We start from the raw sequence: 26,890 nt of genomic DNA, 5'->3' as shown, positions 1-26,890 counted from the left end.
AGAGAAGGAGAGAAAGGAGATAGAAAACATAAGGGGAGGAGAGAGAGGAGAGAAAGGAGAGAAAACATAAGGAGAGAGGAGGAGAGAAAGGAGGAGAGAGAGAAGGAGAGAAAGGAGGAGAGAGAGAAGGAGAGAAAGGAGGAGAGAGAGAAGGAGAGAAAGGAGGAGAGAGAGAGAAAAACATAAGGAGAGAAAGGAGGAGAGAGAGAAAACATAAGGAGAGAAAGGAGGAGAGAGAGAAAACATAAGGAGAGAAAGGAGGAGAGAGAGAAAACATAAGGAGAGAGAGGAGGAGGAGAGAGAGAGAGAAAAACATAAGGAGAGAGAGAGGAGGAGAGAGAGAAAACATAAGGAGAGAGGAGGAGAGAGAGAAAAACATAAGGAGAGAGGAGGAAGAGAGAAAACATAAGGAGAGAGAGGAGAGAGAAAACATAAGGAGAGAGAGGAGAGAGGAGAGAGAGAAAACATAAGGAGAGAAAGGAGGAGAGAGAGAAAAAACATAAGGAGAGAGAGGAGGAGAGAGAGAAAACATAAGGAGAGAAAGGAGGAGAAAACAGAGAAAACATAAGGAGAGAGAGGAGGAGAGAGAGAAAACATAAGGAGAGAGAGGAGGAGAGAGAGAAAACATAAGGAGAGAAAGGAGGAGAGAGGAGAAAACATAAGGAGAGAGAGGAGGAGAGAGAGAAAACATAAGGAGAGAAAGGAGGAGAGAGAGAAAACATAAGGAGAGAGAGGAGGAGAGAGAGAAAAACATAAGGAGAGAGAGGAGGAGAGAGAGAGAAAACATAAGGAGAGAGAGGAGGAGAGAGAGAAAACATAAGGAGAGAGAGGAGGAGAGAGAGAAAACATAGGAGAGAAAGGAGGAGAGAGAGAAAACATAAGGAGAGAAAGGAGGAGAGAGAGAAAACATAAGGAGAGAGAGGAGGAGAGAGAGAAAACATAAGGAGAGAAAGGAGAGAGAAAACATAAGGAGAGAGAGGAGAGAGAGAAACATAAGAAAGGAGAGAGAAAACATAAGGAGAGAGAGGAGGAGAGAGAGAAAACATAAGGAGAGAAAGGGAGGAGAGAGAGAAAAACATAAGGAGAGAAGGAGGAGGAGAGAGGAGAGAGAAAACATAAGGAGAGAAAGGAGGAGAGAGAGAAAACATAAGGAGAGAGAGGAGGAGAGAGAGAAAACATAAGAGAGGAGAGAGAAAAGATAAGGAGAGACAAACATAGGAGAGAGGAGAGAAAGAGAGAAAAACATAAGGAGAGAAAGGAGGAGAGAGAGAAAACATAAGGAGAGAAAGGAGGAGAGAGAGGAGAGAGAGGAGGAGAGAAACATAAGAGAAAGGAGAGAGAAAACATAAGGAGAGAAGGAAGGAGAGAGGGAGAGAGAGAAAAAACATAAGGAGAGAAAGGAGGAGAGAGAGAAACATAAGGAGAGAGAGGAGGAGAGAGAGAAAACATAAGGAGAGAAAGAAAACATAAGGAGAGAGAGGAGGAGAGAGAGAAAAGATAAGGAGAGAAAACATAAGGAGAGACAGAAGGAGAGAGAGGAGGAGAAGGAGGAGAGAGAGAAAACATAAGGAGAGAAAGGAGGAGAGAGAGAAAACATAAGGAGAGAAAGGAGGAGAGAGAGAAAACATAAGGAGAGAGAGAGAGGAGGAGGAGAGAAAACATAAGGAGAGAGAAGGAGGAGAGAGAGAAAACATAAGGAGAGAGAGAGGGAGAGAAAGGAGGAGAGAGAGAAAACATAAGGAGAGAAAGGAGGAGAGAGAGAAAACATAAGGAGAGAAAGGAGGAGAGAGAAAAACATAAGGAGAGAAAGGAGGAGAGAGAGAAAACATAAGGAGAGAGAGGAGGAGAGAGAGAAAACATAAGGAGAGAGAGGAGGAGAGAGAAAAACATAAGGAGAGAGAGGAGAGAGAGAGAGAGAGAGAGAGAGGAGAGAGAAAACATAAGGAGAGAGGAGGAGGAGAGAGAGAAAACATAAGGAGAGAAAGGAGGAGAGAGAGAAAACATAAGGAGAGAGAGGAGGAGAGAGAAAAACATAAGGAGAGAAAGGAGGAGAGAGAGAAAACATAAGGAGAGAGAGGAGGAGAGAGAGAAAACATAAGGAGAGAGGAGGAGAGAGATAAGAGAGAAAGGAGAGAGAAAACATAAGGAGAGACAGAGAGGAGAGAGAGAGAAAACATAAGGAGAGAAAGGAGGAGAGAGAGAAAACATAAGGAGAGAGGAGGAGAGAGAGAAAAACATAAGGAGAGAGAGGAGGAGAGAGAGAAAACATAAGGAGAGAAAGGAGGAGAGAGAGAAAACATAAGGAGAGAGAAGGAGGAGAAGAGAGAAAAGAGAGAAAAACATAAGGAGAGAGAGAGGAGGAGAGAGAGAAAAACATAAGGAGAGAAAGGAGGAGAAGAGAAAAACATAAGGAGAGAAGAGGAGGAGAGAGAGAAAACATAAGGAGAGAGAGGAGGAGAGAGAGAAAACATAAGGAGAGAGAGGAGGAGAGAGAGAAAACATAAGGAGAGAGAGGAGGAGAGAGAAAACATAAGGAGAGAGAGGAGAGAGAGAGAAAACATAAGAGAGAGGAGAGAAGAAAACATAAGGAGAGAAAGGAGGAGAGAGAGAAAACATAAGGAGAGAAAGGAGGAGGAGAGAAAACATAAGGAGAGAGAGGAGGAGAGAGAGAGAAAACATAAGGAGAGAAAGAGGAGAGAGAGAAAACATAAGGAGAGAGAGGAGGAGAGAGAGAAAACATAAGGAGAGAGAGGAGGAGAGAGAGAAAACATAAGGAGAGAGAGGAGGAGAGAGAGAAAACATAAGGAGAGAGAGGAGGAGAGAGAGAAAACATAAGGAGAGAAGGAGGAGAGAGAGAGAAAGAGAAAACATAAGGAGAGAAAGGAGAGAAAGGAGGAGAGAGAGAAAACATAAGGAGAGAAAGGAGGAGAGAGAGAAAACATAAGGAGAGAGAGGAGGAGAGAGAGAAAACATAAGGAGAGAAAGGAGGAGAGAGAGAAAACATAAGAGAAAAGGAGAGAAGGAGAGAGAGGAGGAGAGAGAGAAAACATAAGGAGAGAGAAGGAGAGAGAGAAAACATAAGGAGAGAAAACATAAGGAGAGAAAGGAGGAGAGAGAGAAACATAAGGAGAGAAAGGAGGAGAGAGAGAAAACATAAGGAGAGAGAGGAGGAGAGAGAGAAAACATAAGGAGAGAAGGAGGAGAGAGAGAAAGAAAAGGAGAGAGAAAACATAAGGAGAGACAGAAGGAGAGAAAGGAGAGAGAGAAAAACATAAGGAGAGAAAGGAGGAGAGAGAGAAAACATAAGGAGAGAGAGGAGGAGAGAGAGAAAACATAAGGAGAGAAAGGAGGAGAGAGAGAAAACATAAGGAGAGAGAGGAGGAGAGAGAGAAGAGAGAAAGGAGAGAGAAAACATAAGGAGAGACAGAAGGAGAGAGAGAAGGAGAGAGAACATATGAGTGTGTTGAGCAAAAATCTTCCACACAATGTAATGATTTTGTGTATAGGGGTGTCTGTGTGTGTGTGTGTATAGGCCTATATATTAGTGCTGGTTTTATAGTGTGTGCTATTGTACCTTTGCGGGCCTGTTTCTTGGTGGTCTTGCGGCAGCAGTGGCCCAGGCCGGGGACGGGCTTGATGTCCCTCTTGCTGACGGGCGGGGGGTGCAGCACCAGTTTGGGTGGGCGGGTGAGACACACAGGGAACCCCGCAGCGCTCATCAGGATCCCCGTGATACCGGCCAGCGCTGGGTGGACCGGGCTGTTCCCACTGAGGTTCTTCACTGGGACAGTGGGCACGCTGAAACACAACGGGAACCACACGCTGGTTACACACTGGCATCTCACCAAACATACGCCTGGGAAGACTCTGGGAGTTGCAGCGCTGACCTGGGATCAGCTGTTACAGGACTTGCACTAAACAAACCCTCCCTGACACTAACAGACAGAAATATAGCAGGCTTACTGCTGACCCCCACACAGGGTTGGGACGAGCCGAGTCCGTGTGATTACAAGACGTTAACCAAGCCACCTACAGTATAGACAGGTAGAGAAGTCTGTCCCAAATGGCAACCACCATAGATAGCGCACTACGTATAGGGCTCTGGTCCAAAGTAGTGCACTACGTAGGGAATAGGGTGCCATTTGGGAAGCAGACGTTCAGGAGGTGTACACGGGCCAGCTGTAATCTCTATTGGCAACAACACCTCACCTACTACGACCAGCTGCTGCATGTGACCAATTCAAAAAATGTCCAGGAGCCAATGACCTGTATGTGTGTGCCCATAATAATCTATTTCTATGTGTGGCTGTGTGTGTGTGTGTATGTGTGTGTGTATGTGTGTGTGTGTGTGTGTGGCCCACAGGCCAGTCTCCTGATCTGGGTCAAAGACTCATACCATAGATGGTACTGCCAGATATCCTCTGTCTAGCCTGTACGTTTCAGAGAACACGGGTTGGGTCTAAGTGGTGCCCTATTCCCTACACAGCGAGCTACGCCTGACCAGAGCCCACGTAGGATGCCTCCAGCTATATAAGGCCCTGACGGTGTCAGTCAAACAATCCCCTATTGTTTGTCCTTTGACATATTTCTGGATGATTCTAGAACGCGCCAATAGCGACTCTACCATTCTAGAGTCCAGGTAGAACGTCTGTGTCATTCACACCAAAGATATTGTACTATACTCTAGCTCCCCAGATCATCTCCTTTACCACAGACAACACAGCCTTTGAGTGTCAACGATATCGGAGCAGATAGATAAGATATGACGATCTGCGTTGCCCTTGGGTATCCTACATTGTCGATAGAATCAGCAGCAGTTCACACACACACACACACACAGTTCTTCCTAGGGATGGATACTCACATTAAGGACGTGAGGATTGTCATTCTCCCACAGAGGTCAGTCCCGGCACAATCAATTAAGTAATAAACTACAAGAAAACGAGTCACGGAGGAATCGATTTCCTTTCTCTTCACCAGGGGAACAGAGAACCACTAGGGATGTGTCAATGAGAAGTTGAAGAAGAGGTTCCACTCCTCTTTACCCCTCTCTCTCTCTCTCTCTCTCTCTATTTCTTTCTCTCTCTCTGTCTCTCTCGCTCTCTCTCTCTCTCTCTCTCTCTCTCTCTTTCTTTTCTCTCTCTCTCTCACAGCTTGAATTGGCTGCTACGCAAACCTTTATTCTGTCTCTGAGCTGGACTCAGTTTCTGTTCTTTCTCTCTACAGACCTCCTCCTCTCCCTCTGTCCTAGAAGCAGTGTGTGAATCAGACCAAGTGTGTGTGTGTGTCCTGTCTTATATATGTAATCCGTGAGTTACCATCTGCTGGCCAGTGACCTCAGAGAGAGGAGACGTCACAGAACTGACAGTGAGCATCACATCACACACCCAGGATCATGGATTACCTTCACTACGTCACCGGCTCTATTGGCTAATACCACCCTGACTAACCACTTACGGAAACACACACACCCACACACACACACACACAACTGGGAAATATCCAATAATGAACAACAAACTTGACCACAACACAAGCCAGTCTTGACACGACTTGGCCTGGTCTTTTAAACGACTAGTAATATATTAACTACAGAGCTTCCCATGTGTAAATGGTACTGTACAGGCTACACCACAGCAGAGTTGTGGAGTCTAACTAACCATGTTACATCTCCCCTCGATGGGGGGGTGTCATTTAGAATGGGCAAATATTATCAAAAACAATAGTTTTTCCCCCGCGCTGTTCCTCCTGCGCTGTTCCTCCTGCGCTGCCACTCATCACAAACAGGGTTTGTTGTTCGTTTTGTTGCTTCCCGACATGCAATTATTCAGTCGCTCTGAGAGCTGTGAGTTACTGTCGCTGGTAGCAACCACACGGACACGGCAGGAGGGCTGAGCCTGGGAGCTTTGTTCCTTGTGTTGTGACCCACCAAAGCAAGGATATCATTGCTTTTGTGTGACCTTTCAAATAGACAACTACACTGCATGTTTACATACTGTGCATACTATGTAGTGATGGTAGTAGTGATGGTAGTATAGTAATAATAATTATAGATGGTATGTAGTGATGGTAGTATAGTAATACTAGTTATAGATGGTATGTAGTGATGGTAGTATAGTAATACTAGTTATAGATGGTATGTAGTGATGGTAGTATAGTAATACTAGTTATAGATGGTATGTAGTGATGGTAGTATAGTAATAATAGCTATAGATGGTATGTAGTGATGGTAGTATAGTAATAATAGTTATAGATGGTATGTAGTGATGGTAGTATAGTAATAATAGTTATAGATGGTATGTAGTGATGGTAGTATAGTAATAATAGTTAGATGGTATGTAGTGATGGTAGTATAGTAATAATAGTTATAGATGGTATGTAGTGATGGTAGTATAGTAATAATAGTTATAGATGGTATGTAGTGATGGTAGTATAGTAATAATAGTTAGATGGTATGTAGTGATGGTAGTATAGTAATAATAGTTATAGATGATATGTAGTGATGGTAGTATAGTAATAATAGTTATAGATGGTATGTAGTGATGGTAGTATAGTAATAATAGTTATAGATGGTATGTAGTGATGGTAGTATAGTAATAATAGTTATAGATGGTATGTAGTGATGGTAGTATAGTAATAGTAATAATAGTTATAGATGGTATGTAGTGATGGTAGTATAGTAATAATAGTTATATATGAGATGTAGTGATGGTAGTATAGTAATAATAGTTATAGATGGTATGTAGTGATGGTAGTATAGTAATAATAGTTATAGATGGTATGTAGTGATGGTAGTATAGTAATAATAGTTATAGATGGTATGTAGTGATGGTAGTATAGTAATAATAGTTATAGATGGTATGTAGTGATGGTAGTATAGTAATAATAGTTATAGATGGTATGTAGTGATGGTAGTAGTGATGGTAGTATAGTAATAATAGTTATAGATGGTATGTAGTGATGGTAGTATAGTAATAATAGTTATATATGAGATGTAGTGATGGTAGTATAGTAATAATAGTTATAGATGGTATGTAGTGATGGTAGTATAGTAATAATAGTTATATATGAGATGTAGTGATGGTAGTATAGTAATAATAGTTATAGATGGTATGTAGTGATGGTAGTATAGTAATAATAGTTATAGATGGTATGTAGTGACTACACCACAGCTCAGTTCATGGTCACCACACACCACAGTTAATAATGTCCTCTATTAACCAGTGAGTCGGTTATTAAACACTATGATAACATGCTATTATATCTCTATCCTTAACCCAGTTTAAAAACTCCACCAGCCACTACCTAACGGGTCCACCAGCCACTACCTAACGGGTCCACCAGCCACTACCTAACGGGTCCACCAGCCACTACCTAACGGGTCAACAAGCCACTACCTAACGGGTCAACAAGCCACTACCTAACGGGTCCACCAGCCACTACCTAACGGGTCCACCAGCCACTACCTAACGGGTCCACCAGCCACTACCTAACGGGTCAACAAGCCACTACCTAACGGGTCAACAAGCCACTACCTAACGGGTCCACCAGCCACTACCTAACGGGTCCACCAGCCACTACCTAACGGGTCAACAAGCCACTACCTAACGGGTCCACCAGCCACTACCTAACGGGTCAACAAGCCACTACCTAACGGGTCCACCAGCCACTACCTAACGGGTCCACCAGCCACTACCTAACGGGTCCACCAGCCACTACCTAACGGGTCAACAAGCCACTACCTAACGGGTCCACCAGCCACTACCTAACGGGTCCACCAGCCACTACCTAACGTGTCCACCAGCCACTACCTAACGGGTCCACAAGCCACTACCTAACGGGTCCACCAGCCACTACCTAACGGGTCCACCAGCCACTACCTAACGGGTCCACCAGCCACTACCTAACGGGTCCACCAGCCACTACCTAACGGGTCCACCAGCCACTACCTAACGGGTCCACCAGCCACTACCTAACGGGTCAACAAGCCACTACCTAACGGGTCCACCAGCCACTACCTAACGGGTCCACCAGCCACTACCTAACGGGTCCACCAGCCACTACCTAACGGGTCAACAAGCCACTACCTAAAGGGTCCACAAGCCACTACCTAACGGGTCCACCAGCCACTACATAACGGGTCCACAAACCACTACCTAAAGGGTCCACAAGCCACTACCTAACGGGTCCACCAGCCACTATCTAAAGGGTCCACAAGCCATTACCTAACGGGTCCACAAGCCACTACCTAAAGGGTCCACAAGCCACTACCTAACGGGTCCACCAGCCACTACCTAACGGGTCCACAAGCCACTACCTAAAGGGTCCACAAGCCACAACCTAAAGGGTCCACAAACCACTACCTAAAGGGTCCACAAGCCACTACCTAAAGCCACTACCTAACGGTCCACAAGCCACTACCTAACGGGTCCACCAGCCACTACCTAACAACGGGTCAACAAGCCACTACCTAACGGGTCCACCAGCCACTACCTAACGGGTCCACAAGCCACTACCTAACGGGTCCACAAGCCACTACCTAACGGGTCCACCAGCCACTACCTAACGGGTCCACCAGCCACTACCTAACGGGTCCACAAGCCACTACCTAACGGGTCCACCAGCCACTACCTAACGGGTCAACAAGCCACTACCTAACGGGTCCAAGCCACTACCTAACGGGTCAACAAGCCACTACCAACGGGTCCACAAGCCACTACCTAACGGGTCCACAAGCCACTACCTAACGGGTCCACAAGCCACTACCTAACCTACCTAACGGGTCCAACAAGCCACTACCTAACGGGTCCACAAGCCACTACCTAACGGGTCCAAGCCACTACCTAACGGGTCACTACCTAACGGGTCAGCCACTACCTAACGGGTCCACCAGCCACTACCTAACGGGTCCACCAGCCACTACCTAACGGGTCCACCAGCCACTACCTACCCACCAGCCACTACCTAACGGGTCCACCAGCCACTACCTAACGGGTCCACTACCTAACGGGTCAACAAGCCACTACCTAACGGGTCAACAAGCCACTACCTAACGGGTCAACAAGCCACTACCACTCACCACTACCTAACGGGTCCACAAGCCACTACCTACCTAACGGGTCCACAAGCCACTACCTAACGGGTCAACAAGCCACTACCTAACGGGTCAACAAGCCACTACCTAACGGGTCCACAAGCCACTACCTAACGGGTCCACAAGCCACTACCTAACGGGTCCACAAGCCACTACCTAACGGGTCCACACCACTACCTAACGGGTCCACAAGCCACTCCACCCACTACCTACGGGTCCACAAGCCACTACCTAACGGGTCCACAAGCCACTACCTAACGGGTCCACCACTACCTAACGGGTCCACCAGCCACTACCTAACGGGTCAACAAGGGGTCAACAAGCCACTACCTAACAGGTCAACACCACTACCTAACGGGTCAACAAGCCACTACCTAACAGGTCAACAAGCCACTACCTAACAGGTCAGGTCACAAGCCACTAAGCCACTACCTAACAGGTCAACAAGCCACTACCTAACAGGTCAACAAGCCACTACCTAACAGGGTCCTAACAGGTCAACAAGCCACTACCTAACAGGTCAACAAGCCACTACCTAACGGGTCAACAAGCCACTACCTAACGGGTCCACCAGCCACTACCTAACAGGTCAACAAGCCACTACCTAACGGGTCAACAAGCCACTACCTAACAGGTCAACAAGCCACTACCTAACGGGTCAACAAGCCACTACCTAACAGGTCACAAGCCACTACCTAACAGGTCAACAAGCCACTACCTAACGGGTCAACACTACCTAACAGGTCAACAAGCCACTACCTAACGGGTCAACCAGCCACTACCTAACGGGTCCACCAGCCACTACATAACGGGTCCACAAGCCACTACCTAAAGGGTCCACAAGCCACTACCTAACGGGTCCACCAGCCACTACCTAACGGGTCCACCAGCCACTACCTAACGGGTCCACAAGCCACTACCTAACGGGTCAACAAGCCACTACATAGCCACTACCTAACGGGTCCACAAGCCACTACCTAACAGCCACTACCTAACGGGTCCACAAGCCACTACCTAACGGGTCAACAAGCCACTACCTAACGGGTCAACAAGCCACTACCTAAGCCACTACCTAACGGGTCCACAAGCCACTACCTAACGGGGTCACAAGCCACTACCTAACGGGTCACAAGCCACTACCTAACCAGCCACTACCTAACGGGTCCACCAGCCACTACCTAACGGGTCCACCAGCCACTACCTAACGGGTCCACCAGCCACTACCTAACGGGTCCACCAGCCACTACCTAACGGGTCCACCAGCCACTACCTAACGGGTCAACAAGCCACTACCTAACGGGTCCCACTACCTAACGGGTCAACAAGCCACTACCTAACGGGTCAACAAGCCACTACCCACTACCTAACGGGTCCACAAGCCACTACCTAACGGGTCCACAAGCCACTACCTAACGGGTCAACAAGCCACTACCTAACGGGTCCACACAAGCCCACTAGCCACTACCTAACGGGTCCACAAGCCACTACCTAACGGGTCCACAAGCCAGCCACTACCCTAACGGGTCCACAAGCCACTACCTAACGGGTCCACAAGCCACTACCTAACGGGTCCACAAGCCACTACCTAACGGGTCCACAAGCCACTACCTAACGGGTCAACAAGCCACTACCTAACGGGTCCACAACAAGCCAGCCACTACCTAACAGGTCAACAAGCCACTACCTAACAGGGTCAACAAGCCACTACCTAACGGGTCAACAAGCCACTACCTAACAGGTCAACAAGTCCAACAAGCCACTACCTAACGGGTCAACAAGCCACAACACCACTAACGGTCAACAAGCCACTACCTACTTGGTCAACAAGCCACTACCTAAGCAACAAGCCACTACCTAACAGGTCAACAAGCCACTACCTAACAGGTCAACAAGCCACTACCTAACGGGTCAACAAGCCACTACCTAACAGGTCAACAAGCCACTACCTAACGGGTCAACAAGCCACTACCTAACAGGTCAACAAGCCACTACCTATAGGTCCACAAGCCACTACCTAACGGGTCCACAAGCCACTACCTAACGCCACTACCACTACCTAACGGGTCCTAACGGGTCCACAAGCCACTACCTAACGGGTCCACCAGCCACTACCTAACAGGTCAAGCCACTACCTAACGGGTCCACCAGCCACTACCTAACAGGTCAACAAGCCACTACCTAACGGGTCCACAAGCCACTACCTAACGGGTCAACAAGCCACTACCTAACAGGTCAACAAGCCACTACCTAACGGGTCCACCAGCCACTACCTAACAGGTCAACAAGCCACTACCTAACGGGTCCACAGCCACTACCTAACAGGTCCAAGCCACTACCTAACGGGTCCACAAGCCACTACCTAACGGGTCAACAAGCCACTACCTAACAGGTCAACAAGCCACTACCTAACGGGTCCACAAGCCCTACTCCACCTACCTAACAGGGTCCACAAGCCACTACCTAACGGGTCCACAAGCCACTACCTAACAGGTCCACTACCTAACGGGTCACAAGCCACTACCTAACGGGTCCACAAGCCACTACCTAACGGGTCAACAAGCCACTACCTAACAGGGTCAACAAGCCACTACCTAACGGGTCCACAAGCCACTACCTAACAGGTCAACAAGCCACTACCTAACAGGTCAACAAGCCACTACCTAACAGGTCAACAAGCCACTACCTAACAGGTCAACAAGCCACTACCTAACAGGTCAACAAGCCACTACCTAACAGGTCCAAGCCACTACCTAACAGGTCAACAAGCCACTACCTAACGGGTCCACAAGCCACTACCTAACGGGTCAACAAGCCACTACCTAACAGGTCAACAAGCCACTACCTAACAGGGTCAACAAGCCACTACCTAACGGGTCAACAAGCCACTACCTAACAGGTCAACAAGCCACTACCTAACAGGTCAACAAGCCACTACCTAACGGGTCAACAAGCCACTACCTAACAGGTCAACAAGCCACTACCTAACGGGTCCACCAGCCACTACCTAACGGGTCCACAAGCCACTACCTAAACCACTACCTAAGCCACTACCACTAACGGGTCCACCAGCCACTACCTAACGGGTCCACAAGCCACTACCTAACGGGTCCACCAGCCACTACCTAACGGGTCCACAAGCCACTACCTAACGGGTCCACCAGCCACTACCTAACAGGTCAACAAGCCACTACCTAACGGGTCCACCAGCCACTACCTAACAGGTCAACAAGCCACTACCTAACGGGTCCACAAGCCACTACCTAACGGGTCAACAAGCCACTACCTAACAGGTCAAAGCCACTACCTAACGCCACCACTACCTAACAGGTCAACAAGCCACTACCTAACGGGTCCACCAGCCACTACCTAACAGGTCAACAAGCCACTACCTAACGGGTCCACAAGCCACTACCTAACGGGTCAACAAGCCACTACCTAACAGGTCAACAAGCCACTACCTAACGGGTCCACCAGCCACTACCTAACGGGTCCACCAGCCACTACCTAACAGGTCAACAAGCCACTACCTAACGGGTCCACAAGCCACTACCTAACAGGTCAACAAGCCACTACCTAACAGGTCAACAAGCCACTACCTAACGGGTCAACAAGCCACTACCTAACAGGTCAACAAGCCACTACCTAACAGGTCCAGGAGGACATACAGACAGACAGGTAGACAGACAGGTAGACAGCAGGACAGTGAAAGGGACTGGTGGCAGGTGACTGTCATCATCATCATCTGTAGCTTCCGGTTCAGGGTTCTGCCTTAACAAGCTTCGAGTTGGAGCTAAGAGGCTTTTGGTTAACCCCCCCTGCAGGTGTCACAGTCACTGAGTGAGTGAGTGACTCACTGTGTGTGTGTGTGTGTGTGTGTGTGTGTGTGTGTGTGTGTGTGTGTGTGTGTGTGGCTGGGAATCACCAGGGACCTCGCGATACAATATTATCATGATACCAAATGTATTACAATTCTCACGATTCTAAATGTATTTCGATTCGCTACTGTGATTTCATTGCAATTGGATGTTCCAAACATATTGCTCACCTCATGTCTGCTGCAGAGGGACAAGAGGGAGCCATGAGAACACGACTTTTAATCAGTCATGGAAATGAAAGTGATGAAAACCAAATGTCTCCCTATTGAAACAGATGGAGGACAAGCTCTGAAGGAAGGACACTGGCGTTTTCAGGCAGCTAAAATAATACTGCGAGGGCTTCCTGAGTGGCGCAGCAGTCTACGGTACTGCATCGCAGTGCTGGAGGCGTCACTACAGACCCGGGTTTGATCCCCGGCTGTATTACCGTGGTCGGGAGGTCCCACAGGGACTGTGGGTGTTAGTGGTTAGGCGGATCATGCTTCAGAGGACACATGACTCCACCTTCGCCTCCCGAGCCTGTTGGGGAGTTACAGCGATGAGACAAGATCAGAACTGGGGGTAAAATACGTGTGTTCAATCTTGCAATATTGTCAAAACAACAACACACAATATATCGTCAAAAGTGATATGATATCCCCATATGTTACTGTATAGATTCTTTCAGAAAGAACCTTTTGGTGGTGAAAAAAGTTCCACTTGGAACCCCAAAAAATGGGTTTCAGGGGGTTCTCCTATGGGGACAGTTGAACAACCCTTATGGTTCTAGGTAGCTACTTCTTCTCTAAGAGTTTACAGTAGATCCAGTCTGACCTCAAGTCAGTGTTGTTGACAACTTGACACACACACAGGGGTCATGTTAAGTGCTGAATGGCCTATTAGACCTATGACCAGACCTGAGCTGAATGAAGATGGAGACAGTAACCAGTCAGTGAGGTTATTAATACTACATTAAGCCGTACGAGACCGCTGACCGTGCAGCGTGACGGTTATTGTGAGGTAGAAATGCACTGTGGAGAAGGTTTAGTCTCGTTTGAGCCCCAGCTTATCTACAATGCATTAACACAATTACCAGCTGTCCTACTGACACACACACACACACCTGGAACAATGAGTGAGTCAGAGAGTGAATGACCAGTGTACAACCCTAAACCATGAATGGAAGAAAAGCAAGAGACAGAGAGACAGAAAGACAGAGACAATCACTCATCATTACACACACAGCAACTAGAGACCATAAGTGTAATCCACCATATATATATATATATACACACACTGCTCAAAAAAATAAAGGGAACACTAAAATAACACATCCTAGATCTGAATGAATGAAATATTCTTATTAAATACTTTTTTCTTTACATAGTTGAATGTGCTGACAACAAAATCACACAAAAATTATCAATGGAAATCAAATTTATCAACCCATGGAGGTCTGGATTTGGAGTCACACTCAAAATTAAAGTGGAAAACCACACTACAGGCTGATCCAACTTTGATGTAATGTCGTTAAAACAAGTCAAAATGAGGCTCAGTAGTGTGTGTGACCTCCCTACAACGCCTGGGCATGCTCCTGATGAGGTGGCGGATGGTCTCCTGAGGGATCTCCTCCCAGACCTGGACTAAAGCATCCGCCAACTCCTGGACAGTCTGTGGTGCAACGTGGCGTTGGTGGATGGAGCGAGACATGATGTCCCAGATGTGCTCAATTGGATTCAGGTCTGGGGAACGGGCGGGCCAGTCCATAGCATCAATGCCTTCCTCTTGCAGGAACTGCTGACACACTCCAGCCACATGAGGTCTAGCATTGTCTTGCATTAGGAGGAACCCAGGGCCAACCACACCAGCATATGGTCTCACAAGGGGTCTGAGGATCTCATCTCGGTACCTAATGGCAGTCAGGCTACCTCTGGCGAGCACATGGAGGGCTGTGCGGCCCCCCAAAGAAATGCCACCCCACACCATGACTGACCCACCGCCAAACCGGTCATGCTGGAGGATGTTGCAGGCAGCAGAACGTTCTCCACGGCGTCTCCAGACTGTCATGTCGATCACATGTGCTCAGTGTGAACCTGCTTTCATCTGTGAAGAGCACAGGGCGCCAGTGGCGAATTTGCCAATCTTGGTGTTCTCTGGCAAATGCCAAACGTCCTGCACGGTGTTGGGCTGTAAGCACAACCACCACCTGTAGACGTCGGACCCTCATACCACCATCATGGAGTCTGTTTCTGACCGTTTGAGCAGACACATGCACATTTGTGGCCTGCTGGAGGTCATTTTGCAGGGCTCTGGCAGTGCTCCTCCTGCTCCTCCTTGCACAAAGGCGGAGGTAGCGGTCCTGCTGCTGGGTTGTTGCCCCCCTACGGCCTCCTCCACATCTCCTGATGTACTGGCCTGTCTCCTGGTAGCGCCTCCATGCTCTGGACACTACACTGACAGACACAGCAAACCTTCTTGCCACATCTCGCATTGATGTGCCATCCTGGATGAGCTGCACTACCTGAGCCATGTGTGTGTGTTGTAGACTCCGTCTCATGCTACCACTAGAGTGAAAACACCGCTAGCATTCAAAAGTGACCAAAACATCAGCCAGGAAGCATAGGAACTGAGAAGTGGTCTGTGGTCCCCACCTGCAGAACCACTCCTTTATTAGGGGTGTCTTGCTAAATTCCTATCATTTCCACCTGTTGTCTATTCCATTTGCACAACAGCATGTGAAATGTATTGTCAATCAGTGTTGCTTCCTAAGTGGACAGTTTGATTTCACAGAAGTGTGATTGACTTGGAGTTACATTGTGTTGTTTAAGTGTTCCCTTTATTTTTTTGAGCAGTGTATATATATATACACACACCTGACACACACATGTACCCACTCAGACACACTGACATACACATGTACCCACTCAGACACACTGACACACACATGTACCCACTCAGACACACTGACACACAAATGTACCCACTCAGACACACACATGTACCCACTCAGACACACACATGTACCCACTCAGACACACACATGTATCCACTCAGACACACACATGTATCCACTCAGACACACTGACACACACATGTACCCACTCAGACACACTGACACACACATGTACCCACTCAGACCAGTGGAGGCTGCTGAGGGGAGGACGGCTCATAATAATGTCCAGAACAGAGCGAACGGAATGGCATCAAACACATGGAAACCATGTGGTTAATGTATTTGAAACCAGTCCACTGATTCTGCTCCAGTCATTACCACGAGTGTATCCTCCCCAATTAAGGTGCCACCAACCACCTGTGACGCAGACGCAGTGACACACACTAGCATGTCTGCACTCAGAGTTACACACACCGTTGTTGGCCTGCTTCACCTACAGCACATAGGCACAAACACATGGCCTGCTTCACCTACAGTACAAACACATGGCCTGATTCACCTACAGTACATAGGCACTAACACATGGCCTGCTTCACCTACAGCACAAACACATGGCCTGCTTCACCTACAGCACATAGGCACAAACACATGGCCTGCTTCACCTACAGCACAAACACATGGCCTGCTTCACCTACAGCACATAGGCACAAACACATGGCCTGCTTCACCTACAGCACATAGGTACTAACACATGGCCTGCTTCACCTACAGCACATAGGCACAAACACATGGCCTGCTTCACCTACAGCACATAGGCACTAACACATGGCCTGCTTCACCTACAGCACATAGGCACTAACACATGGCCTGCTTCACCTACAGCACATAGGCACTAACACATGGCCTGCTTCACCTACAGCACATAGGCACTAACACATTTGACCTTAAAGGCTCAGTGCAGTCAAAAACGTGATTTCCATATTTTTTTTATATACACTGAGTGTACAAAACATTGAGTACACCTGTTCTTTTTATGACATAGACTGACAAGGTGAATCCAGATGAAAGCTGGGATCCCTTATTGATGTCACATGTTACATCCACTTCAAATCAGCATAGATGAAGGGGAGGAGTCAGTTTAAGAAAGGATTTTTAAGTCTTGAGAGAATTGAGACATGGATTGTGTACCATTCAGAGGGTGAAGATTTTAGTGCCTTTGAACGGGGTATTGTTGGTGCACCAGTTTGTGTCAAGAACTGCAACGCTGCTGGGTTTTTCACGCTCAACAGTTTCCCATGTGGGTCATGAATGGTCCACCACCCGAAAGGACATTCAGCCAACTTAACACAACTGTGGGAAGCATTGAAGTCAACATGGGCCAGCATCCCTGTGGAACGCTTTCGACACCTTTGCAGAGGCCATGCCTGACGAGTTGAGGGTGTTCTGGGGGCAGGGGGGTGCGACTCCATATCAGGAAGTTGTCCTTAATGTTTTGTACACTCAGTGTATATTTCCATGCTACGAGGTTGGAATAATACTGAGAAATTGTGAAAGTGATGATAATGCCCTTTTAGTGTAAGAGCTGTTTGGGGGGGATGGAGTTTTGGCCTCCCTGGTGACATCACCAGGCGGGAAATGAGTTAATAGACCAATAAGAAAGAGAGTTTCAAACCTCTCTGCCAACAATAACTTGTTTTCAGTTTTCCCCTCCCCACTCAGACCACTCCCAGACAGCCGAGCAGAATTCTTGCTTGAGAAATTACTCTTTGCTAAGAAGCTATTTTTGACCATTTTCATTGAAAACAATCGCAGTAAGGTACCTAATTGTTAGCCAGAAATGATTTGATATTGAGATAAAAACATCTGCATTGGGCCTTTACTACATGGAGCCCATTATACAAAATGCAGATGAAACAAATGAACTGAATGTCTTTCCCACACTCCTCTTCATCGGCGTCCTTCACCCATATCTCTATTAGTTTCTTTCTCTTCCAGTCATCTGTTCCTCTTTTCTCAGGGTCAGATGAGGTCTTACTTTTTCCAAGGCCCTTCCCCTCTGAGTCTGTCTGTTGTTTTATCTGTATATTCCTCTCCCTTTATATCCTACCATCTCTCCCTCACTCACTCATTCACTCTCCCTCTCCCTCACTCACTCATTCACTCTCCCTCACTCACTCACTCTCCCTCACTCACTCATTCACTCTCCCTCACTTGCTCACTCACTCACTCTCCCTCACTCATTCACTCTCCCTCACTCACTCATTCACTCTCCCTCACTCAGTCATTCACTCTCCCTCACTCACTCACTCACTCACTCTCACTCACTCATTCACTCACTCATTCACTCTCCCTCACTCACTCACTCACTCATTCTCTCTCCCTCACTCACTCCCTCACTCACTCCCTCTCACACCTCCTGTGCTAATTAGTTAATAATGACATTATTATAGACTTGAATTAGCATCTCTGCATCTCAGCCGGGTGAGAAACTCTGGTTCCCAGAGAATCACACTTCCTGCTTCTGAATAGGATGCAGTTTCTCCTAAACCCTGATCTAAGATCAGTTTGGTTAAGGTTAGGAAGGCTGATCCTAGATCTACTAAGACTACTGTACTAGTCAACCTAGTGCACTCAGTGTACATACTTTACTAGTTAGCTTAGGAAGACAATGGAATGTGGACATTGCAGTGCACAGTTTATTTCTCTTTGGGGTTGTTTGTTTGTGTATCTAGTGTCTTAGTGGGAGATGGGCAGACAGACAGTGAGACTGGGGAGGGTGGTGGAGGAGAGAGAGTGGGGGAGAGGAGGGTGGGGTGGGGGAGAGGAGGAGGGTGGGGGAGAAGAGAAAGGAGGGTGGCTGGGGGAGAGGAGGGTGGGGGAGAAGAGAAAGGAGGGTGGCTGGGGGAGAGGAGGGTGGGGTTGGGGAGAAGAGAAAGGAGGGTTGGGTGGGGGAGAAGAGAAAGGAGGGTGGCTGGGGAGAGGAGGGTGGGGTTGGGGAGAAGAGAAAGGAGGGTGGCTGGGGGAGAGGAGGGTGGGGGAGAAGAGAAAGGAGGGTGGCTGGGGGAGAGGAGGGTGGGGGAGAAGAGAAAGGAGGGTGGCTGGGGAGAGGAGGGTGGGGTTGGGGAGAAGAGAAAGGAGGGTTGGGTGGGGGAGAGGAGGGTGGGGTTGGGGAGAAGAGAAAGGAGGGTTGGGTGGGGGAGAGGAGGGTGGGGTTGGGGGAGAAGAGAAAGGAGGGTTGGGTGGGGGAGAAGAGAAAGGAGGGTGGCTGGGGGAGAGGAGGGTGGGGGAGAAGAGAAAGGAGGGTGGCTGGGGGAGAGGAGGGTGGGGTTGGGGAGAAGAGAAAGGAGGGTTGGGTGGGGGAGAGGAGGGTGGGGTTGGGGAGAAGAGAAAGGAGGGTTGGGTGGGGGAGAGGAGGGTGGGGTTGGGGAGAAGAGAAAGGAGGGTTGGGTGGGGAGAAGAGAAAGGAGGGTGGCTGGGGGAGAGGAGGGTGGGGGAGAAGAGAAAGGAGGGTTGGGTGGGGGAGAGGAGGGTGGGGTTGGGGAGAAGAGAAAGGAGGGTTGGGTGGGGGAGAGGAGGGTGGGGTTGGGGAGAAGAGAAAGGGGGTTGGGTGGGGGAGAAGAGAAAGAAGGGTTGGGTGGGGAGAAGAGAAAGGAGGGTGGCTGGGGAGAGGAGGGTGGGGTTGGGGAGAAGAGAAAGGAGGGTGGCTGGGGGAGAGGAGGGTGGGGAGAAGAGAAAGGAGGGTGGCTGGGGAGAGGAGGGTGGGGGAGAAGAGAAAGGAGGGTTGGGTGGGGGAGAGGAGGGTGGGGTTGGGGAGAAGAGAAAGGAGGGTTGGGTGGGGGAGAGGAGGGTGGGGTTGGGGAGAAGAGAAAGGAGGGTTGGGTGGGGGAGAGGAGGGTGGGGTTGGGGAGAAGAGAAAGGAGGGTTGGGTGGGGGAGAAGAGAAAGGAGGGTGGCTGGGGGAGAGGAGGGTGGGGGAGAAGAGAAAGGAGGGTTGGGTGGGGGAGAGGAGGGTGGGGTTGGGGAGAAGAGAAAGGAGGGTGGCTGGGGGAGAGGAGGGTGGGGGAGAAGAGAAAGGAGGGTGGCTGGGGGAGAGGAGGGTGGGGGAGAAGAGAAAGGAGGGTGGCTGGGGGAGAGGAGGGTGGGGTTGGGGAGAAGAGAAAGGAGGGTTGGGTGGGGGAGAGGAGGGTGGGGTTGGGGAGAAGAGAAAGGAGGGTTGGGTGGGGGAGAGGAGGGTGGGGTTGGGGAGAAGAGAAAGGAGGGTTGGGTGGGGGAGAAGAGAAAGGAGGGTGGCTGGGGGAGAGGAGGGTGGGGGAGAAGAGAAAGGAGGGTGGCTGGGGGAGAGGAGGGTGGGGTTGGGGAGAAGAGAAAGGAGGGTTGGGTGGGGGAGAGGAGGGTGGGGTTGGGGAGAAGAGAAAGGAGGGTTGGGTGGGGAGAGGAGGGTGGGGTTGGGGAGAAGAGAAAGGAGGGTTGGGTGGGGGAGAAGAGAAAGGAGGGTGGCTGGGGGAGAGGAGGGTGGGGAGAAGAGAAAGAAGGGTTGGGTGGGGAGAAGAGAAAGGAGGGTGGCTGGGGGAGAGGAGGGTGGGGTTGGGGAGAAGAGAAAGGAGGGTGGCTGGGGGAGAGGAGGGTGGGGAGAAGAGAAAGGAGGGTGGCTGGGGAGAGGAGGGTGGGGGAGAAGAGAAAGGAGGGTTGGGTGGGGGAGAGGAGGGTGGGGTTGGGGAGAAGAGAAAGGAGGGTTGGGTGGGGGAGAGGAGGGTGGGGTTGGGGAGAAGAGAAAGGAGGGTTGGGTGGGGGAGAGGAGGGTGGGGTTGGGGAGAAGAGAAAGGAGGGTTGGGTGGGGGAGAGGAGGGTGGGGTTGGGGAGAAGAGAAAGGAGGGTTGGGTGGGGAGAAGAGAAAGGAGGGTGGCTGGGGGAGAGGAGGGTGGGGGAGAAGAGAAAGGAGGGTTGGGTGGGGGAGAGGAGGGTGGGGTTGGGGAGAAGAGAAAGGAGGGTTGGGTGGGGGAGAAGAGAAAGGAGGGTGGCTGGGGGGAGAGGAGGGTGGGGGAGAAGAGAAAGGAGGGTTGGGTGGGGGAGAGGAGGGTGGGGTTGGGGGAGAAGAGAAAGGAGGGTTGGGTGGGGAGAAGAGAAAGGAGGGTGGCTGGGGGAGAGGAGGGTGGGGAGAAGAGAAAGGAGGGTTGGGTGGGGAGAGGAGGGTGGGGTTGGGGAGAAGAGAAAGGAGGGTGGCTGGGGGAGAGGAGGGTGGGGGAGAAGAGAAAGGAGGGTGGCTGGGGGAGAGGAGGGTGGGGGAGAAGAGAAAGGAGGGTGGCTGGGGAGAGGAGGGTGGGGTTGGGGAGAAGAAAAGGAGGGTTGGGTGGGGAGAGGAGGGTGGGGTTGGGGAGAAGAGAAAGGAGGGTTGGGTGGGGGAGAGGAGGGTGGGGTTGGGGAGAAGAGAAAGGAGGGTTGGGTGGGGGAGAAGAGAAAGGAGGGTGGCTGGGGGAGAGGAGGGTGGGGGAGAAGAGAAAGGAGGGTGGCTGGGGGAGAGGAGGGTGGGGTTGGGGAGAAGAGAAAGGAGGGTTGGGTGGGGGAGAGGAGGGTGGGGTTGGGGAGAAGAGAAAGGAGGGTTGGGTGGGGGAGAGGAGGGTGGGGTTGGGGAGAAGAGAAAGGAGGGTTGGGTGGGGGAGAAGAGAAAGGAGGGTGGCTGGGGGAGAGGAGGGTGGGGAGAAGAGAAAGAAGGGTTGGGTGGGGAGAAGAGAAAGGAGGGTGGCTGGGGGAGAGGAGGGTGGGGTTGGGGAGAAGAGAAAGGAGGGTGGCTGGGGGAGAGGAGGGTGGGGAGAAGAGAAAGGAGGGTGGCTGGGGGAGAGGAGGGTGGGGGAGAAGAGAAAGGAGGGTTGGGTGGGGAGAGGAGGGTGGGGTTGGGGAGAAGAGAAAGGAGGGTTGGGTGGGGAGAGGAGGGTGGGGTTGGGGAGAAGAGAAAGGAGGGTTGGGTGGGGGAGAGGAGGGTGGGGTTGGGGAGAAGAGAAAGGAGGGTTGGGTGGGGAGAAGAGAAAGGAGGGTTGGGTGGGGGAGAGGAGGGTGGGGTTGGGGAGAAGAGAAAGGAGGGTGGCTGGGGGAGAGGAGGGTGGGAGAGAAGAGGGAGAGGAGGGTGGGGGAGAGGAGGAAGGAGGGTGGGAAGAAGAAAGAGAGGAGGGAGGGGTGGGGAGAGGAGGGTTGGGTGTGGGAGAAGAGAGAGGAGGGTGGGGTGGGAGAGCCTCTTGACCCCTAGCGACCCTAACCCCCACTCCATCACACACTCCTCCCCTTCTTTGTTATCTCTCTTCCTCTCCACCCCCGCCTCTCCTCCCTGTGTCCCCAGATGGTCATGAAGATTGAATGATTTAGCCTTGGGAGCAACAAACTCCCAAGCATTCTCATACTCTCGTGTGTAAGTACACACACACACACACACACACACACACACACACACACACACACACACACACACACACACACACACACACACACAACACACACAAAAACACAAAAACACAAGTTTGTTATTCCATAACTTTGATACATTTGAAAATTGCTAACCAATATGCTGTATGAAAACGGCATCACAGCCAGACAAAGCAGTAGATTGGTGGACTATTAAAGTGGCAGAGAGCTCCCCTATTGGCCAGACACAGTCAATGCAACATAACCCTGTTGCGTTACAAAATACTCTACCTGTTGCCATATGAATAAATTGTATCGATTTCAATTGTGTTCCATTATTTTTTAAACTTTTGGGTTGGGTTCCAGAGATTCTATTACCCTTCCTCTCTCTCTCTCTCTCCAATTAAATTAAATTCTATTTAAGGGTTTTATTGGCATGGGAAACAGTTTACATCGCCAAAGCAAGTGAAATGATAAACAAAAGTGAAATAAACAAAAAGTGAACAGTAAATATTACACTCACACAACTTCCCAAATAATAGAGACATTTAACATGTCATTATGTCTATATACAGTGTAACGGTGTTACCACACTGTCTCTCTCTCGCTCCTCTTTTCTCAGCCCTCTGAAACCCTTCCTCCCCCTTTCTGTTTTCACACTCCCCACTAGAAGAAAGAGAGACACATTCCTGCAGCTTTGTGAGGACGTCAATATTGACTTTCTCTGTGTGTGTCCCCCTTGGTTTGACACAATTTCACAACTCCGTGTGTGTGCGACAACTGACTGATTACAATCAACAATCTAGGTTAGCTCTCCCCTCCCTCCCTCCCTCTCTCCCCCCTCTCTCTCCCTCCCTCCCCCTCTCCCTCCCCCTCCGGCTGTGGCCTGATTGTGATAAATCTCTGCTAGTTGCTGAGTTGTTCCTTTGTCCGTCCCTCCCCTCCTTCCCTCTGACAGTGTCTGTGTCTGGCTGGCTATGTCTACCCCCCCAAACTCCCTAAATGTAGGTCTCTCTTGCTCCCCAACCCCCCAAGATCCTCCTTGACAAAAGCCTCAAGACAGACCGAGACGGAGCATTACAATGATGACTGTGGCTTCTGCTTTTGTCTTCCTTCTACCCCCACTCCCTACTATCCAGAAATCCCTTCACCCCCATATGCATGTATCCCTCGACCTCCCCTCCTCCGCCCCTAACCTTCTACTCCCCAAAAACAACCCCCCTACCTGCCTCACTGCTCCCCCAGCTCAGACCCTGTTGTCCCGGGCTGGCCACTGCAGAGGGGGGCATTGTGTTGCTAATGCCGACTAGGCCTCAATGCAGCCACAAAGGTTGCCGTGGAAACGCTTGGGCGCACACAATAGAGCCCGGGATGGGCCCCCAGAACACAGGAGTCCTGGGAAACCCAAAGACAGAGACAGAGCGAAGGAAGAGTTGGAGGGGGTGGGCGAGTGCAGGGTAGAGGGGGGAGAGAGTGACGGTGGGAGGCCTCCTCCCCTCCCGCCATCCCCTCATTCCTCCCCTCCCTCCATCCCCTCATTCCTCCCCTCCCTCCATCCCCTCATTCCTCCCCTCCCTCCATCCCTCCCTCCATCCCCTCATTCCTCCCCTCCCTCCATCCCCTCATTCCTCCCCTCCCTCCATCCCTCCCTCCATCCCCTCATTCCTCCCCTCCCTCCATCCCCTCATTCCTCCCCTCCCTCCATCCCCTCATTCCTCCCCTCCCTCCATCCCTCCCTCCATCCCCTCATTCCTCCCCTCCCTCCATCCCTCCCTCCATCCCCTCATTCCTCCACAACCGCTCCTTTCTTTCTGGACCCCAGATGGTCCTCTGTCAGAGGGGCTGCTGGGAGAGTTAGATGCGTCCTCCCTCTCACAAGTAGACACAGTCCCACATCCACTGACCCGTAAAGACTCACTTCCAAAGCATCCAAAGAGTTGAAGAATGTAGCCATCTCAACAACACAGTATTTCCATAATGGAAGACCAAGTAGAACCAGATGAGATCATCCAGAATCATTCAGTCATTACAACAACTCAACCAAAACCATCTCACTCACCGTGGCAACCACTGAGTGTGTGTGTGTATCAGTTACATCAGTGTGTGTGTGTTTGTGAGTGTATGTTATTGTGTGTGTGTCACTCACCCAGAGGCAATGAGGGCTCGTGACTGGGCCATGGCTATGCGTTGCAGGGCGGGCCGGCTGAGCCCAGCCAGACTGGACCGCTGGGGCAGGGGGGCAGAGCACGCCGCCGAGCGCTGGGGAGCCATGGGCCGCGGCGACGGGGACGGCACGGGTGAGGGCGGTGACGTCACGGCGGTCGCCGGGGTGACGAGCGTGGCGGTGGGCACCGGTTGACTCGTGGAGGAGGGAGAGGGGGGCGGCACGGACGGACGGCGGCCCTGATTGGAGGAGGGCGGCTGAGGGGGCGGGAGGGAGGGAGGAGGGGGTCGGTTGGAGATGGAGAGGGTGCCCGTTTGGGCGCTGAGGAGAGAGAGGGAGCGGGCGAAGAGGGCAGCATTCCGTCGTGGTGAGGACTGGTTCCGGGATATGGAGAGTCCGTGAGGTAAGGTTTTGGAGTAGGCAGATCTAGCGGGGGAGCTCCTGAGTTGGCCACGCCCCAGGGTGGCAGATTTGGGGCTGGGTGGTTTACTCTGAGGTTTACTCGGCCGGTGGCCCAACTTGTGCGTCGATGACCTCACTGTGCTCTGCTTCACACTAAAGACCAGCATGCACTGCTGGCAGGAGCACGGCTGCCCGGCGAGGGACTGCATGGTCGCCAGCCCGCCGCTTGGGTACACAGCGCGTCCGTTTATGCCCGACACCCCAACACCCAGTAACGCTCCAGTCGGACCCGATCCTCCACCTCCGTTCCTGGGTACCGGTCCTGACACTAGAGGGTAGGCCACGTCGGACCTCCGCTGTATTCTGCGTTGTCTCTGGGTCTGCCTGTTGACCTGGGTCATGCCCTGCAGGTCCACCAGGTAGCAGAAGCCCAGCGGCGCCAGGTCCAGCCAGGGCTGCTGGCGGTCCCGGGCCATCTGGATGGCGATGCCGACCTCCGTGTCGTACTGGGTCCAGGAGCCCGTGTCGTTCTCCCACTCCCACAGCCAACCCTGGCCCGGCGCCGACGTGGGATCGTAGAAGCTACGGCGCACCGGCCGGATCATACCTGCAGGGGGAGATGCTGGGGTTAGTACGACTATCAATCAATCAAATGTATTTTTACAATGGCAGTTGTCACAAAGGGCTTCACGGTAAACTAGTCTAGACACTGAAGAGCAAGCAGAAGCACGGTGGACAGGACGAAGGCCCTGGATGGAAGAAACCTTGAGAGGAACAGGAATGCATGACTACATCATGAAAAGAGTAGGAAATGGTACTAACATTGTTGTTTCAGTGTGGAAAGGTTGAAACAGGAACAGAAATGCACGTGGGAACACTTTCGTATGGTTTTAATTGACAAGCTAGATTCTCCCCACAGAAGTGAAAGTTAATATGAGCTCTTACACACATTCACACATCCTCTGACCTGAACTCAACTCAAATAACCTGAATTCAACCCCAACTCAAATGACCTGAACTCAACCCCAACTCAAATGACCTGAACTCAACCCCAACTCAAATAACCTGAACTCAACCCCAACTCAAATAACCTGAACTCAACCCCAACTCAAATAACCTGAATTCAACCCCAACTCAAATGACCTGAACTCAACCCCAACTCAAATGACCTGAACTCAACTCCAACTCAAATAACCTGAACTCAAGCCCAACTCAAATGACCTTAACTCAAGCCCAACTCAAATAACCTGAACTCAAGCCCAACTCAAATGACCTTAACTCAAGCCCAACTCAAATGACCTGAACTCAAGCCCAACTCAAATGACCTGAACTCAACTCCAACTCAAATGACCCGAACTCAACCCCAACTCAAATGACCCGAACTCAACCCCAACTCAAATGACCCGAACTCAACCCCAACTCAAATGACCTGAACTCAACTCCAACTCAAATAACCTGAACTCAACCCCAACTCAAATGACCTTAACTCAAGCCCAACTCAAATGACCCGAACTCAACCCCAACTCAAATGACCCGAACTCAACCCCAACTCAAATGACCCGAACTCAACCCCAACTCAAATGACCCGAACTCAACCCCAACTCAAATGACCCGAACTCAACCCCAACTCAAATGACCCGAACTCAACCCCAACTCAAATGACCCGAACTCAACCCCAACTCAAATGACCCGAACTCAACCCCAACTCAAATGACCCGAACTCAACCCCAACTCAATTGACCCGAACTCAACCCCAACTCAAATGACCTGAACTCAACCCCAACTCAAATGACCTGAACTCAACCCCAAATCAAATGACCTGAACTCAACCCCAACACAAATGACCCGAACTCAACCCCAACTCAAATGACCCGAACTCAACCCCAACTCAAATGACCTGAACTCAACCCCAACTCAAATGACCTGAACTCAACCCCAAATCAAATGACCTGAACTCAACCCCAACTCAAATTACCATAACTCAAATTAAAGTATTTCCAAATGCAGTCAGCCAAACAGCAACAAAGACACTCTTAATGACCAACAGTAATACAGTTGTTTAGGGAAGCGAATAGTTGTCAAAATTCCATTTGA

General features: G+C 50.4%; 1 protein-coding gene across 2 annotated transcripts in view; it reads right to left on the bottom strand.

Annotated features, from left to right (window-relative positions):
- LOC115116450 (E3 ubiquitin-protein ligase DTX4-like) overlaps window positions 1-26,890 on the bottom strand; it is a 76,871-nt gene that overhangs the window by 8,226 nt on the left and 41,755 nt on the right. For both annotated transcript variants that reach the window (XM_065003689.1, XM_065003690.1), the window contains exons 3-4: window positions 24,377-25,403; window positions 3,575-3,798 (exon numbers count right to left, since the gene is read on the bottom strand). In XM_065003689.1, the coding sequence (XP_064859761.1) occupies window positions 3,575-3,798; window positions 24,377-25,403 (1,251 nt within the window). The remainder of the gene's footprint in view (window positions 1-3,574; window positions 3,799-24,376; window positions 25,404-26,890) is intronic.

Source organism: Oncorhynchus nerka, linkage group LG18, assembly GCF_034236695.1.
Source record: "Oncorhynchus nerka isolate Pitt River linkage group LG18, Oner_Uvic_2.0, whole genome shotgun sequence".
NCBI lineage: Eukaryota > Metazoa > Chordata > Actinopteri > Salmoniformes > Salmonidae > Oncorhynchus > Oncorhynchus nerka.
This window is presented reverse-complemented; position numbering and strand designations above follow the sequence as displayed.